The 16,873-nt window shown below is 35.4% G+C and overlaps 1 protein-coding gene across 7 annotated transcripts in view; it reads left to right on the top strand.

Moving 5' to 3' along the window:
- PTPN13 (protein tyrosine phosphatase non-receptor type 13) overlaps positions 1 to 16,873 on the top strand; it is a 230,931-nt gene that overhangs the window by 56,717 nt on the left and 157,341 nt on the right. For all 7 annotated transcript variants that reach the window (XM_042984235.1, XM_042984238.1, XM_042984236.1 and 4 more), the window contains exon 2: positions 3,619 to 3,738. In XM_042984235.1, coding sequence (XP_042840169.1) covers positions 3,624 to 3,738 — 115 coding nt within the window. In that variant the 5' untranslated portion in view covers positions 3,619 to 3,623. The remainder of the gene's footprint in view (positions 1 to 3,618; positions 3,739 to 16,873) is intronic.

The raw sequence follows: 16,873 nt of genomic DNA, 5'->3' as shown, positions 1-16,873 counted from the left end.
CAGGAGACTAATATATAATTCAGCCTGATTGAGTCAAATAACAGAAGTATAATCAGTAATCTTTATAAGACAAATCAAGCACTGAAAAACTCTGTTGTGTTCAGAAGTTACTTTTACTTTTTCATTTTCTTATAGGAAGTAATTATATATTTATTATGGTGATTTTCTTTCTTTTTTTTAAATTTAAATTCTAGTTAGTTAACATACAGTACAATATTGGTTCCAGGAGTAGAATTCAGTGATTCATCACTTACATACAATACCCAGTGCTCATCACAGCATATGCCTTCCTTAGTGCCCATCACCCATCTAGCCCATCTCCCACCACCTTCCTCCATCAACCTGTAGTTTGTTCTCTATCATTAAGAGTCTCTTGTGGTTTGTTTCTCTCTCTTCTGGCCCCGCCTTTCCCATATGTTCGTATGTTTTGTTTCTTAAGCTCCACATATGAGTGAAATTATATGGTATTTGTCTTTCTCTGATTGACTTATTTTGCTTAGCCTAATACATACTAGCTCCATCCACATCATTGCAAATGGCAAGATTTCATTCTTTTTGATGGCTGAGTACTATTGCATATTATGTATATATAAACACCACATCTTCTTTTTCATTTCATTAGTCAATGGACTTTAGGGCTCTCTCCATAGTTTGGCCATTGTTGAAGAAAATAATTATATTTTAAAAACCAATTTCTTTAACACTAAGTATAAACCTGTATCTTAAGTTTTAGAACTTTGTATATGATACAGATCATTTGCTTTACAATGGAATGCATAAGGTGTAATCATAAGCAACTTATTTTGTCTCCTTCCTTCCTTCCTTTCATGAGGGAAGTTCTTCTCTTGCCTCTATGTAGAAATTCAGGTCCATAATTCTCTCCTTACAGTCACTTAAGAACTACAGTCACTCAAGTTGAAAATACAAGGTCAATTCCATCATTAAAAATGCCTAGTCAGTATATTAATCAACACTTCAGTCTTCATTCAAAGCTATTCCTTCCCATAGCTACGATTAGCTATAGGCGGGAGGCAATGTGCTTAGCTTCTCCTTTTGTTACTTATCTCCTCACCCACTTGCAAGTTGCTTTATCTGACCCAATTAGGATTTAAACTGGGGGAAGGAAGAAAGATAGAGAGGCAAATAATTTTTTTTACCTGACTTGTAACTCATTTTGAACTTGATATGTGCTTAAGGCTGTTTCTCTTATGTGTACTTTAGTGTGTTCTTCAGAGACCTTCACTGGAGCTGTACTTTCTGTGACACTTCAAAATATGATCCCTTCTACTAGCCAGTACCTAATTCTTCTTCTGCTTCCTTCTCCTTCTCCTGTCTTCCTACCCCCTCATCCTTCCTGTTCATCCCTCCTACCCCTCTCCCACCTTTCCCCTCCTGATGGTACTCTGGGAACCACAGGAGGTACTCTGAGTAGGATTACTTTTTTTAGACAGCTTTACTGAGATATAATTGCCATACCATAAAATTTACCCTTTTAAAATTTACCTTCAGTGGTTTTTAGTATAGGTACAGAGTTGTGCAACCATTGCCACAACCTAAATTTCATAACATTTTCATCTGGGTAGAATTTTGTTAGCTCCAAGCTGTTTATACCCCACCCCAATTACAGCATGCTTCCTCACTCTGAGTCTTGTATGCTCTCTCCTCTCTGGCTGCTGTCTCAGAGTGACAGCCAAAACCTGTAGATTCCTGAAGTATCAGGCACCAGTCTATGGTGTCCTCCTTTTGGTGAACTCCCTAACACCGGGGAAGTGCTCCTGGGGTTCCATTGAGCCCTCTTTTGCTGGCTAGATGTTAAACAAAGGCACCTTCCTGCATCCCTTCTACTTTGAGGGAGACATGAAAATCAGTACACCTATCTTCAAAGAAATTCCTCACATGTAATGTTCTCTGTACTCTTTATACCTTATGTGTAGGCTTTAGAGCTATCTAACCAGTTCTCAGACATATTACTTTGGAAATTTGCTGCAGGGTAGACTTACTCACAAATCCTGTTGGGTATCTGATTCCTAATAGTATCTTGACGCATCTGTTGAAACTTCCAATTCAATACAGTATTTTACGTAGAAGATAATAACTCCTATCTCTTAGAAAGGAATGAAGCTTATTATTTTTTAAAAAATAAATATGCTGCCATTTAATAAAGTGAATATGAAACTGAGAGTTTTTTGGGGGAAGAAGTGTTTGAATAAATAATCACTTCTATACAAGCTAAATAAAAATGACTGGCTTTTTCTAAGCAGTATCTTCTGTCTTCCCTTTTAACTACCACATTGTTCCACTTAAGTACACACCCCTCAAGGTAGGCTCTAAGCATAAAATGCTATAGTAAATATTTGAAAAGAAAAGTAACAGGACAAGGCTGACCTCATTTGTAGCTGGAGTTGCTTTTTTTTCAGTCTGGGTTAAAGTATTATAAATGTAATTTGAAACAAAATATTAGCTATTCTTGTTAGTTGAGTAAACAAAATCAACTTTTCTCTAAAACAGCTGTTTTTTGTTGGTTAATTTTAAAATTTAATGGTTATAATTACAGAAAATAAGCATTTAACATTTTTCACTCCCTCTAGCTTCTTTGCTAAACCCATCTGCTTCTACCTACCAGTAGATACACATTATGCTCAAATTGGTTAGTTTGGATAGAAATCTTAGTGATCATTGTAAGGAATAATTTTCTTTTCAAGGAATGTCAATGTAGGACACTTTATATAGATGATATAGACTCCCCCCACCCCTGCCTTCATAACGAAAATAGAATTATTGAACACCGTAGAAAACCTTAAAATTTATTAATATTATCACCCACTTAATTTAATGCCATTGAAAAAGATTGTCCCTACAAAAATGTCACCACAGAGTCAACCTCCTGATTTTTTATTAATTCAGCCTCTACAGAGTTAGATTACAAAGCATGTTTACAGGAATAACCCTTTTCCCTGCCATAGCCACCCCAAAATGGCAATGTTGTTACTATTATTATTATTCCCATGTCACGGATAGAAAACTGAGGTTAGAGGTGAAATGGTCTTTCCAGGGGCAAATGGTAAGTTGGCAGCAAAGTTGGGTCTGGAAGTAGTTAAGTCCATCAGTGAAAAATTTTATAGTTATACTGTATATATTGAAGATGTAGAAATCAATTAGTGAGTAGAATAAATGTGTTCCATCTTATTTCAGCTTCATGCACCATGGCTGTAGGAGCTCTTCTCTACTCTTTTTTACCTGGGATGGATAGGATGAAGCCTAGAAGTATAATCTGAAAGGCCTTCAGTTCTGCTCTGATTTAATCATCCACACTTTGGTGCCTCCTGGTACCTTCAAGTCTCTCTCTTCTGCCATGAAATAGTCACCACCTATTTTCCAGTTCAGGCTCTGAAGCTGATCCTGTTGGGCTAGGGCAAGTAGTTATTTTGAGATTTTTTTCCCTCTAATTCTTCTATCCTCCATGAGTTTAAGCTGTAGGATTATGTTTAGATTAAAGGCCATATTGAGAAATTAGGTAGATAGGAACCTCAGTCTCGCATCACTGATGTAGAACTTTCACCACTACAAATGCAGTGCAAGTTGCTGATATGTACCCCTTCTGTTTCCTTTGTTTCTTAGGTAATATGCACGTGTCACTAGCTGAGGCCCTGGAGGTTCGGGGTGGACCTCTGCAGGAAGAAGAAATATGGGCTGTATTAAATCAAAGTGCTGAAAGTCTCCAAGAATTATTCAGAAAAGGTAAGTTTTTTTTTGTTTTTCTGGGGTTTTTGTTTGTTTGTTTTTCTGTTTGTTTTTTTTTTAATCAGGTAGCTGAAAAGGGCAAAGTATAGAAGGAATACTTCCCCTTATCTTTCTTTGGGCTAAAAAAAGCTCAGATATCTGAGCTTCAATATCTGAGAACATCTTCTATGTCCCTGATACTGTGCTAGGTGCTGAAAGTATAATGGTGATCAAAACCAAAAACATTCCCTGTCTGGAGCTTGTAATCCAGTGTAGAAAATAACTATTAGTAAAATACTTATATAAACAAATGTGAAAAATGCAACCATGACAACGGCTACAAAGGAGGGGATTCAGTGACTCTATGAAAACCCGTAATAGGTTTGACCTGGTCATGGGGACGAAAAGGAAGGTTCCCTGAATAAGTCATCTCTGAGCTAAGATCTGAAAGAAAACAAGTTAACCATATGAGAAGGAGGGAGAAAGGTTCCTGGCAAAGGGGATAATATGTGCATCCCTGTAATTCTAAATTGGGTTAATGTGGACCGAATAACTAATTAGTTTGGTGCTTCCCTGTAGAGACAGTCACCTGGTCCAAATGACTGCGTAGCATTTTGGAGCTAGAAAAGTTAGGGAGTCACTCTTTGTCGAAACACATTTAATACTATACTGAAAGTCTCCACGTGAAGACTTTGAAAATGGTGTTTGCCATCCATTCACTCCACATGGCCAACTCCTATTTAGAATAGGAAAGATACCAAGCTTCATCTAAAAGAAGAATTAAACTTTAAAATTGATTTGCATGATATAATCAGGCACAGTAAACATTACAGAAATGGGGGCATATTTGAGTGTATAGTAGTTCTCAAAGTATGGTCTCTGGATGAGGAGCATCGGCATCACCTGAAGCTGGTTAGAAATGCAAATAATGCAGACCCACACTAGACCTACTGAATAAGAAACTCTAGGGGTAGAGCCCAGCAATTTGTGTTTAACAAGTCCTTAAGGATATTCTAAAACGCGTGTTAAAATTTGAGTCATTGTACAGTGGAATTGCTAAAGACATGAGCCATGGGAACCTTTTGGAAGGTGTAGGGGTAACCGCTGATTGAGTGTAGGAAGGTCTAGAGAAGAAAGGAAGAATTTTGGGGACAGATGGTAAAGCTTTGTTATTGTTGCTATTATTTTCTAACCCTGGGACAGGGATTTAAAATAGTGTTACGGCCCACCTAATTCTGCTAGAACCTAGATGTTTGAAGATCTTTGATTAGAGTTAGGATTAACCTAAAGAAAATTTATTCATTTTCTCTAATGCCGCTTACCTAAAATCTAGTTATGTTAAGTAGACCTTGTTGTTTTGTTTGCTTCATTTTAATTTTGGGGAAAATTTGGAAGTATAGACACTCTGGAATATAGAGCAGTAACCATGCTCCATAGATGCTGTTGAAGGAAGGGTATGTTGGTGACATTCCTTAATTAATTAACAAAAGTCAATTTAATATTTAAGAAACAGTTCTTGCTTGTGAGGTAGATCCTCTTACTTGCCTTACTTCTCTATTGGGAAGATCCCAATAAACAGAGGATGAGACTATTGCCCTTAAGGATTCATTCAGATCAGACAGATGCATGTGAAGAATTTACTACTTCAAAACTGTGCCAAATGAGTGATTGGGATGATAAGTACTACAGATGTTCAAAGGAAGGAGAGATAATACCTCTTTTTATTATAGTAATGGCAGGATCACTGCCCTGTTCATGATTCATGCAATATAAAGCATCTTCCACACTGTGAATGCTTAAGGAGTTTTCTTCTTTCAAATTTTGAAATGTTAATAAAGGTTTTATTGTCTGAATGTAAAGTACTTGTAATTAAGATGCAATTATTGCATAACATATTGGCACATTACAGAGAAGAGACTTACTGGATGTGTTATAAAATTAATTGTGAGGCAGTTATATTTTAGACACTGTTCAGTGGGGGCTGGTTACCATAGGGCCTTCAGTTCAATTCACAGGGTAACATCAGTAATAGAGAGAAATTGCATTTGGCTTCTTTGGCAGTCTGGGAATTGCCAACTATTATATTTGCCAACTGGGAAATTTGTATTTCTTTGGAGGAAATTTATGCTTATTTGATTTAGTTTATCTGAAATCTCTGTAGTTTTTCATTCCTCGTTTTGATAGCACAATGTCTTTTTGGCACAAGTTCATCACCTGTTATAACAAATTGAAATAAAATAATTATTAGTTTGCTGATTTTGTGAATGAATGGTGTTGGTCTTGGTTTTCTATTAGACACCCTTATGAATATAAAACTAAGAATGGTGGAGGGTGGAAGCAAGTAAAATACAATGGTCCTTAAGAAGTTTGTTTTTCTAAAATGTATTTTCTCGGTTTTATCTTTCTGTGTCTATTACATAAACCTTAGTTTTGGCTCTTTTGGCGTTTTTTCTTCTTGAACTTGTATATTGCTCCTATGTCATTTTCAGTATGTAAGTGCAAGTTTGCATTCTTATGAATACAAGGCTGGAAATAAACATTTCTGCTGGGGGATTATTGAACACAAATCAAGAAAATGTTGTTTCTTTATCTTTTTGAGCCTCTTAGCAATTAAAGTCTTTTAGACTTTTTTAAAACAAAATGTTTGTGGCTGTTATTCAAGAATAATGATATCTAAGCATGACCTTATTGAAAGACACCATATGTAAATGAGTTTCTCTTCAGAGAAGGAAAAATATAAAACTTTATTATTAAAATGTGCAATCTATGTTGACTATTTCTTAAAATTTTTTGAGTTTTTTTTGTGGCCTTGCATATGGTCTATTTTGTAAAATATTTTGTGGGAATTTGAAAAAAATATATATCTTCTATTTCTAGGATACAAATTAAGTTGGTTAATATTCATGCTTTTAAATTTTTTCTGTAACCATAGTTAACTTTTTTCTGTTTGAGTTTATTTTTATTTATTTTGAGAGAGACAGAGTGTGCGCTCACGCAAGCCCGGGAGGGGCAGAGAGAGAAGGAGACAGAATCTTAAGCAGATTCCATGCTGTCAGCGCAGAGCCTGACACAGGGCTCAGACTCACAAACCGTGAGATCATGACCTGAGCCAAAGTCAAGAGTCGGCCACTTAACTGACTCAGACACCCAGGCGCTCCCATAATTACTTAAAAAAAAAATTTTTTTTTTACATTTATTTATTTTTGAGAGACAGAGAGACAGAGCATGAGCAGGGGATGGGCAGAGAGAGAGAGACACACACACACAATCTGAAGCAGGCTCCAGGCTCCGAGCTGTCAGCACAGAGCCCAACGTGGGCCTTGAACCCATAAACCGTGAGACCTGAACCGAAGTCGGACACTTAACCGACTGAGCCACCCAGGCGCCCCTCCCATAATTACTTTTTATACTTAATCTGTCAAATTCATAGAGATAGTTAAAATCTCCCATTATAGTAATGTCTATGCCTATCTTCTTACTACTGCCAGCATGTGTTTTCATGTTATTTTGTATGGTACATATAATGGCTAATGACTAATTTAAATGGACTGAATATTTTATCAATATAAAATAAGGCTTTTTTTCCCCTTTTTACTACTTTTGACTTAAATTCTATCTGGTCTGCTCTTAATATTGCTACATCTTCTTCCTTTTCCTCACCATTTACCTAGTATATCTTTTTTCCTTCTTTATTTTCAGACTGTATTGCAATTTAGGTATCACTTATAAATAGTAGACAGCTAGATTTTATACTTTTTTTGCCTATTTTTTAATTAGGAAATTAAATGTGGCCAGTGAAATGAAAGTTCTGGAAGAATTTCATTAAGGGTCCTTCCATACTATGACTTTCTACTTGTGTGCTTCTCAGTCCACTTTATAAATTGATTGGGAGGCATAGCTAATGCCAGAAAATAGATACACATTTAAGATTTTAGCTTTTACATCATGGATGAACTCATGCAAGACTCAGTGGTCCTAGATAATGAAAAAACAATTCCATTCTCATGTGCATTCTAGATAATCTTTAGAACTGAAATTATTGCTGCCTTGGAAAATTTAGTTTACAATTTTATTAGTTCCCCAAGACTGTGATTTTTTATTCTTAGTTATGGAACTGTTGCTCTTTGAAGAAAACAGATGTTTTGAATCTAAGGGATTTCAAAGTATTAGGGTGGATGATTGGTTGTTGCTAAAGTTGCTGCTTCATGACTAATCAGAGGAAAAGAGACAGTCTTCCTTTATGAATCAAAGATATAAATCCCTTTATATGTAGTCATTTCTGGCTCCCTATTTATTAAGTAATAATTAGTGAAATTAGTAAATTAGTTACAAAGATAATAAAATAAAGCATTTTGATAAAGTGCTAAAAAACAAACATTCACTGTCTAAATAAAAACATTCAAAGAGTTACCAGCAAGTATCCTTAGAAAATTAAGAAGACTATGTTATATTTCATATTCTTTTTGGGAAACAAATCTGAATAAGGTTGCAGAGAGCAGGGCATATAGACTCCTTTGGCTCCATTTCATGTAAACACTTGCTTATTATATGCATGAGTGAAAATACATTACAACAGATATCTGGGACAAATATCAAATAAACTTCTCTGTTCTTATTGAAAAGTGTTTAAAAATTAGAGTTTTGGAATACCTTTTTTAAAAAGTCTTATGAGAGAATTGCCTATTATTTTATTATCAAAATTAAGTGAAATATTAGGTTTGTTATTTTTTGTTGTTGTTCTGTGGAATTGCTTTCATGAATAAATACTTTCAGGGAAATTTTCTTGCTACTAAAAATGAAAAATAACATACCAGAAACATATAAACTTAGAACCACACATACATATGTTTTTTTAATTTATGGAATCAAACTCTTTGAGCTGGAAAGATCTTAACCCATTTCACCTAATCATTTTTAGAGATAATGAAATAAGGCCCAGTTTAAATGACTTGTAAGAATATTGGCAGAGCAGAAATAATATAACTATTTTAAAATAAGTCATTGTGAGCAGTACCTATTTAAAGCCATAAAATTAATTCATGTATACATGACAGTAAAGTTTTAAAATTGATAACTTTCCTATGAGCATATCACCAGGATGTTTAGAGAAATAATATTAGATGACAAAAGTGACATCACTTCAGATTCTACACATTTTAAAAGAATAATAAGGGAAAGTTATGACCAAAGGTATTGAAAAAATTGAAATGGAAATTGAAATTCAGTGCTGGAATTGAAATGCACACCTTATAGATAAAGAAGATGTATATATGTACAATGAAATATTAGTCATCAGAAAGAATGAAATCTAGCCATTTGTAAGAAGTGGATGGAGCTAGTGTGTATTACACTGAGGTAAATAAGTCAGAGAAAGACAAACACCAATGATTTCATTAATGGGTGGAATTTAAGAAACAAAACAGAAGAACATATGGGAAGGGAGGAAAAAAGAGAGAGGGAAACAAACCATAAGAGACAGTTATGTTGGAGAACAAACTGAGGGTTGATAGAGGGAGATGAGTGGGAGAAGGGCTGGATGGGTAGTGGGTATTAAGGAGGGTACTTTTAATGAGCACTGGGTGTTGTGTGTAAGTGATTACTCAAACCAATAATGCACTGTATGCTAACTAACTAGAAATTAAATAACAATTTGAAAAGAAAAATATCACAATGGTATTGGATAGATCCATAGCAACATTGAATGCCATATCACAATGGAGTGATGTCTTCAAATTACTGAGGAAGCATTCTTTCCAAGCCAAATCATCAATCAAATGTAAGTATCAAATAAAGACATTTGCAAACATACAGTGTCTCAAAAAAGTACCTTCTATACGCCATTTTTTAAAGAAGCTATTGCAAAACAAAGGAACAAACAAATAAACAAAAATGGAAGACCCTGGGTTGAAGGTGCATGATATATGCACAGCCGAGAAGTGAAGGTAAATCCTGGGCTGATAGCTGTTCAAAAATCCTAGAACATGTCTAATTTAAACAGCAGGAGACAAGAAGCCTCCATTAAGATGTCTTTCAGGGAAAAAGAACTACTAATCATTTTCAGAGAGGTTTAACAATTCTTTGGAGGGTATAGGAAGGGCAATGAAAATGAAGCAAATGACTACTAATCAGCCTTCTAAAGATATTTGATTTATTAATTTGTGTATACATATTGCTTTCATACAACATTAACTTTAAAATACTTGCACAAGAATGCAAAATGCAAAGATATCATTATATCACTGTATGTTATATCACAAAATTAAAAATAATCTAAATGTCAGTAGGAGTATGATTATATTATGGTACTGCCAAATGAGAGATTACTATGTATCCTTTAAGAAGGAGAGAGAATCTGGATGTGTACTAAATGAGAGCTAGATATATGTTTAAAGGGGAAGAAGGGAACAGGTTCAAAACTTGGCTACATAATGTGATCCTGTTTTTTAAAGTAAAAAAAATTCTTCTAAATATATATTACCTTTAGACATTGAAAAACAAAAAATTGGGGAACTTTGGATTTTTACTTCCTAATTAAATTTTTTTGTATTGAATTGTTTACAATGAGGATGGCCTTTGTGTACTCACAAAAATCAACACAGATGAATTTTTACGAAGATTACTTTTGAGCATAGAAGTCAATTTTTCCATACTTTCATTTAACAAAATTCACTCATCAAACTATTGTGTTTGGCATTGGGGAGACAGAGATGAATAAAATATATTTTCTGTATTTAATTAAAAAAACAAAATGAACACCTTAAAAGACAAAAACTACCAAAGCCCATTCAAGAAAAGTAGATAACCTGGATTGCCCTATATCTATGAAGATGAATGGATGTATATTTTTAAATGTTCCACAAAGAAAACCCCAGGTCCACATTGCTCCACTAGAGAATTCTAAGAAGTTATAAAAGAAATAATAATAATTTTATATCAAACACTTGAAGAAAATTGAAGAGGATCAAATACTTTCCAACTAATTCTGTGAGGTCAACATTAATATCAGAATCAGATAAACCCATTAGAGGAAATAAAACTGTAAACTAATATATCTCATGAATGTAGAAGCAAAACTTTTTAACAAAATTTTAACAAATTGAGTCCAATAATATATAAAAATGTTAATATATCATGACCAAGTAGATCCCAAAAATACAAGACTGGCTAACCATTCACAAATAAATCAGTGTAATTCACCATATTTATAAACTATAGAAGCAAAACCACATATTCATCTCAGTAGATGCAGGAAAAAAATTTAATAAAATCTAACATCCATTCCTGATTTAAAAAAACAAAAAACAAAACAAAACAAAAAAACCTCTCTGCCAACTGGAAATAGAAAAGAACTACTTCAACTTGATAAGGGAATCTACAAAAAACCTATCACTAACATCATACTTAATGGTGAAACAATGAATTTTCCCCCCCTGAGATTATGAATAAGTCAAGGGTGTCTGCTATCATTACTTATACTGAACATTGTGCTCAATGTTCTAACCAATGCAATAAAGCAAGAAAAGAAATGGAAGGTATCTGGATTAGAAAGAGGTAAAACTATATTTATTTGAAAGCAACATGGTTATCTACATAGAAAATCTGATAGATCTACCAAAAAAGAAATGCATTAGAACTAATAAGTGACTTTAGTAAGTTACAGGACACAAGATTAATATACAAAAATGAATTGTATCTTTACATAGTAGCAATGAACAATCAGAAATTTAAGTTTTTAAAAAGCATATTAAAATGATAAAAGGAGATTAGAAGATGGTGGGCAGAATAGGAGGACTGTAGGCTCACCTCATCTCATGGATACAACTGGATAACTATCAAATCATCCTAAATATCCCAGAAATTGCCCTGAAGACTGGCAGAACTCCACAACTAAAGGTAGAGAAAAAGCCACATCAAAGAAAGTAGGAAGTGTGGAGACATTACTTGGGAGACAGACAGATTGGCTGCTGTACTGGGGAGGGAGCCATAGTTGCAGAGAAGAGTGAGAAACAGTCCAGCACAGAGGGGAGCACACAGGGAAAACAAATCCTCTTAGCAATTGGCTTGGAAAGGGAAAGAGCCTGAATTTCATGAGTTCTTGCAACCAGTGGGGTATAAAGCCTGGACTTTTAAACGTCACTGGCTTGGCTCTGAGAGAGCTTGAGCAATATTGGGGCTGCTCTTGGAGAGAAGGTAGGCAAACAGCCTACAAATATATAGCATGGAAAACAATGATCTGAAGAGCACCTGAGGCACACATTGGGGAGGTTATTTACTCATTTTGGAGTGTGTCCCAGAGAGACTGCATTTAGGGAGAGACCCCTCTGAGAAAAAAGGAACTGACTGGCACCATTTTGTGCCCCTGGCACTAGGCATAAGCACAAGGCCAGCTGCAGGAAGAGCTCAGGGCCTACATTCACTATCTAACTTGTTCACACCGAGCCAACCCCCACCCTATGCTCCGGTGGAACCACCGCTCCCAGTCACACTGGCCTTAGTCCCAGCACAGTGGGCCCGTTCTCCCAGAACACTGGCCCAAACCCCAGCCAATACCACATTTCCCCACACGAGATTTTTGCAGAGCCTCAGTTCCTGCCATGGTGGCAACAGGTTTTATTTCACAAACAGACAAGAGCACATCTGGTTACAATGTACCACATTCAGACCAGAGACCAAACATGCCCACAGCAGTCAAAGAAAGCCTCTGCAGACAACTGGCTTGAAGGACAAAGTGTCCAGGACAAAACATGAGAGTACATGCTGCCTACATTGGAAATATTCCCAGAAGAGCCAGGCCTTGGGAAACATGAGACATTACATGGCAGGGCACTCCAGGACCTCTTCTTTATAAGGCCATTATCCTCAAGAACAGGAGACATACCTGACTTTTCCTAACATAGAGAAACAGGCACAGACTTACACAAAATGAGAAGACAGAAAATATATCCCAAATGAAAGAACAGGACAAGGCAATGGCCAGAGACCTAAGCAAAACATAAAAGTAACATGCATGATAGAGAATTTAAAATAATGGATCATAAGGATACTCACTGGAATTGAGAAAAGAGTGGAAGACACTCTTTCTTGACACAGAGATAAGGAATAACATAGTATAGATAAAGGGCTCAATAAATGAAATGAGAAACATGCTTGATGGAATGAACAGCAGGCTGGAAGAGTAGAGGAATGAATTAGAGACCTAGAAGAGAGTAATGGAAAGTAATGGAACTGAACAAAAGAGAGGAAAAAGAATTATACAAAACAAGAATAGACATAAGGAACTCAGTGATTCCATCAACCGTAATACCATTCTTATTATAGGAGTCCCAGAAGAAGAAAAGAAAATAGGGCAGAAAATTTATTTGAAGAAATAATAGCTGTAACTTCTTTAATCTGGGGAAGGAAGCAGATGTTCAGATCCAGAAGGCACAGAGAATTCCCATCAAAATCAACAAAAGCAGGCCCACACCAAGACATATTGTAATTAAATTGTCAAAGTATGGTAATAAAAAATTCTAAAAGCAGCAAGACAAAAGAAAACAGTAACTTAAAAGGGAAACCCCAGAAGGCCAGCAGGAGATTTTTCAGCAGAAACTTCATGAGCCAGAAGGGAGTTGCATAATATATTTAAAGTTCTGGGTGGCTCAGTCGGTTGAGCCTCTGACTTCGGCTCAGGTCATGATCTCACGGCTTGTGAGTTCGAGCCCCGCGTTGGGCTCTATGCTGACAGCTCAGAGCCTGGAGTCTGCTTTGGATTCTGGGTCTCCCTCTCTCTCTGACCCTCCCCCATTCATGCTCTGTCTCTGTCTCAAAAATAAATAAATATTTAAAACAAAATTAAAGTGCTTAATAGTAAAACTCTGCAGCCAAGAATACTCTATCCAATATGATTATCATTCGGAATAGAAGTAGAGCTACAGAGTTTCCTAGACAAACAGAAACTAAAGAAGTTCATGACCACTAAGCCAGCCCTGGAAGATATAGTAAAGGGGAATCTTTAAATCAAGAGACCAGAAGTGACAGGATAAGGTGTGAAACATAAAAGCAGTAAAAATGAATATTTCTGTGAAAAATCATTCAAGGAACTCACAAAATAAAAGGATGTAAAATATAAGAACATATACCTAAAAATGTTGGAAGGAGAGGAGTAAGGAATGGATTGCAACTTAAACAACCATCAACTTAATATAGACTGCTGTGTGCAAAAGAGGTTATATACAAACCTAATGGTAACCATATATCAAAACCCCCTAATCTGCAAAGAATAAAGAGAAAGAAATTCAAATATATCACTAAAGAAAATCTAAACATGAGAGAAAGACAATAAAGGATCAGAGAAAATCTTTAGAAACAATCGCAAACAAGTAATAAGATGGCAATAAATACATATCTATCAATAATTACGTTGAATGTAGCCAGAGTAAATGTTACAATCAAAAGACATAGAGTGACAGAATGGATTAAAAAAAAAAAAACAAGACCCATCTGTATGCTGCCTATAAGAGACTCATTTTAGACATAAATACAGCGGCAGATTGAAATGAGGGGATGAAGAAATACCTATCATGCACATGGATGTCAAAATAAGGCTGGAATACTAATACATATATTGGACAAAATACACTTTAAAACAAAGACTATAACAAGAAGCAAAGAAGGACACTATGTATAATAATAAGGGGGACAATCCAACAAAAAGATATCATAATTGTAAATATTAATCCAATATAGGAGCACACAAATACATGGAACAGTTAATAACAAACATAAAGGAACTAACTGATAATAATACAATAATAGTAGGTGACTTTAACACACTACTTAAATCAGTGGATAGACCATCTAAACAGAACATCAAGAAGGAAACAATGGCTTTGCATGACACACTGGATCAGATCGGTTTAACAGATATATTCAGAACATTTCAACCCAAAAAAAGCAGAATACAGTGTTCTTTTCATGTGCATATGGAACAGTCTCCAGAATAGATCATGTATTAGCCCACAAAGCCAGCCTCAACAAATTCAAGATAGAAATCATGCCATGCATATTTTATGACCACAATGCTATAAAACTAGAAGTCAACCACAAGAAAAATATGTGAATCTCACAAATACATGGAGGTTAAATAACATGCTACTCAACAATGAATGGGTGAACTAGGAATTAAGAAATAAAAAAAAAAAGCACATGGTAACAAATGAAAATGAAAACACAATGGTCCAACACCTGTGGGATGCAGCAAAAGCAGTTCTAAGAGGGAAGTTTATAGCAATACAGGTCTACCTCAAGAAGCAAGAAAAATCTCAAATAACAACCTTGCACCTAAAGGTGCCGGCAGGGGGCTGGGGGACTAAAACCAGTGGAAGGAAAGAAATAATCAAAAACTCCCAAACAAAAGTCCAGAACCAAACTGCATCTCAGGGGAATTCTACCAAACATTTACAGAAGAGTTCATACCTATTTTCAAACTATTCCAAAAATAGAAGGGTAAGGAAAACTTCCAAATTATTCTATAAGGCCAGCAATACCCTGATACCAAAACCAGATAAAGACACCATGGGGCAGGGGCGGGGTGGAGGAAGAGGACTACAAGCCAATACTCTGATGAACAGAGATGCAAAAATCTTCAGTAAAATACTAGCAAGCCAAATCCAACAATAGATTTTAAAAAATCATTAACCACAATCAAGTGGGATTTATTCCTGGGATGCAAGGGTGGTTCAGTATTCACAAATCAATCAGTGTGATACATCATATCAATAAGAAAAAGGACAAGAGACATGATCATTTCAGTAGATGTAGAAAAAGCATTTGATAAAGTATAATATCCATTCATGATAACTCAGCAAATTAGGTTTAGAAGGACCTATACCTCCACATAATAAAGACCAAATATGAAAAACCCACAGCTAACATCATCCTTAATGGGGAAAAACTGAAAGCTTTTCCGCTAAGGTCAGGAACAAGACAAGGATGTTTATGCTCACCATTTTTATTCAGCAGTCCTGGAAGTCCTCGCCACAGCAATGAGACAACAAAAAGAAAAGGAATCCAAATGGGTAAGGAAGAAGCTTTTTCACTATTTGTAGATGACATGATACTATATATAGAAAATCTGAAAGACTCCACCAAAAAATCTGCTTGATCTGATAAATGAATTCAACAAAGTTGAAGGAAACAAAAGCAATGTACAGAAATCTCTCACATTTCTATACACCAATAATAAAGCAGCAGAAAGAGAAATTAAGAAAGCAATGCCATTTACAATTGCATAAAAAATAATAAGATACCTAGGAATGTACCTAATCAAAGAGGTAAAAGACCTGTACTCTGAAAACTATAAAATACTGATGAAAGAAACACAAGGAAATGACACAATGAAATGACACAAGGAAATGGAAAGACATTCCATGTTCGTGGATTGGAAGAATACTGTTAAAATGTCTACAATACCCAAAGCAGTCTACACACTTAATGGAATTCCTGTCAAAGTTCCAGCAGTGTTTTTTACAGAACTGGAACAACTTGTGTGGAACCATGGAAGACCCCTGAATAATGAAAGCAATCTTAAAAAAGAAAAGCAAAGCTGAGGCATGACAATCCCAGACTTCAAGTTATATTATAAAGTTGTAGTAAAAAAAACAGTATGGCACTGACACCAAAGTAGACACATAGATCAATGGAACAGAGTAGAAACCTAGGAATAAACCCACAACTATATGGTCCATTAATCTTCAACAAAGCAGGAAATAATACCCAACAGGAAAAAGACCCTGTTTAAAAAATGATGCTGGGAAAACGGGGCAGCAAATGCAAAAGCAAGAAACTAGTCCATTTTCTTATACCATACACAAAAGTAAGGTCAAAATGGATTAAAGACCTAAATGTGAGACAGGAAACCATTAAAATTCTAGAGGAGAGTGCAGGTAGTAACCTTTTTGACATCAGTCGTAGCAACATTTTTCTGGATATGTCTACTAAGGCAAAGGGAACAAAAGCAAAAATAAACCATTGGTACTACATCAAAATAAAAATCATCTGCACAGCAAAGGAAGCCATCAGTAATACTAAATGGTATCCTATGGAATGGGAGAATTTTTTGCAAATGACATATATGATAAAGTGTTAGTATCCAAAATATATAAAGAACTTA

This window comes from Panthera tigris, chromosome B1 (genome assembly GCF_018350195.1).
Source record: "Panthera tigris isolate Pti1 chromosome B1, P.tigris_Pti1_mat1.1, whole genome shotgun sequence".
Classification (NCBI taxonomy): domain Eukaryota; kingdom Metazoa; phylum Chordata; class Mammalia; order Carnivora; family Felidae; genus Panthera; species Panthera tigris.
Note: the sequence above shows the minus strand (reverse complement) of the source record. Positions and strands in the feature narration are given on the sequence as shown.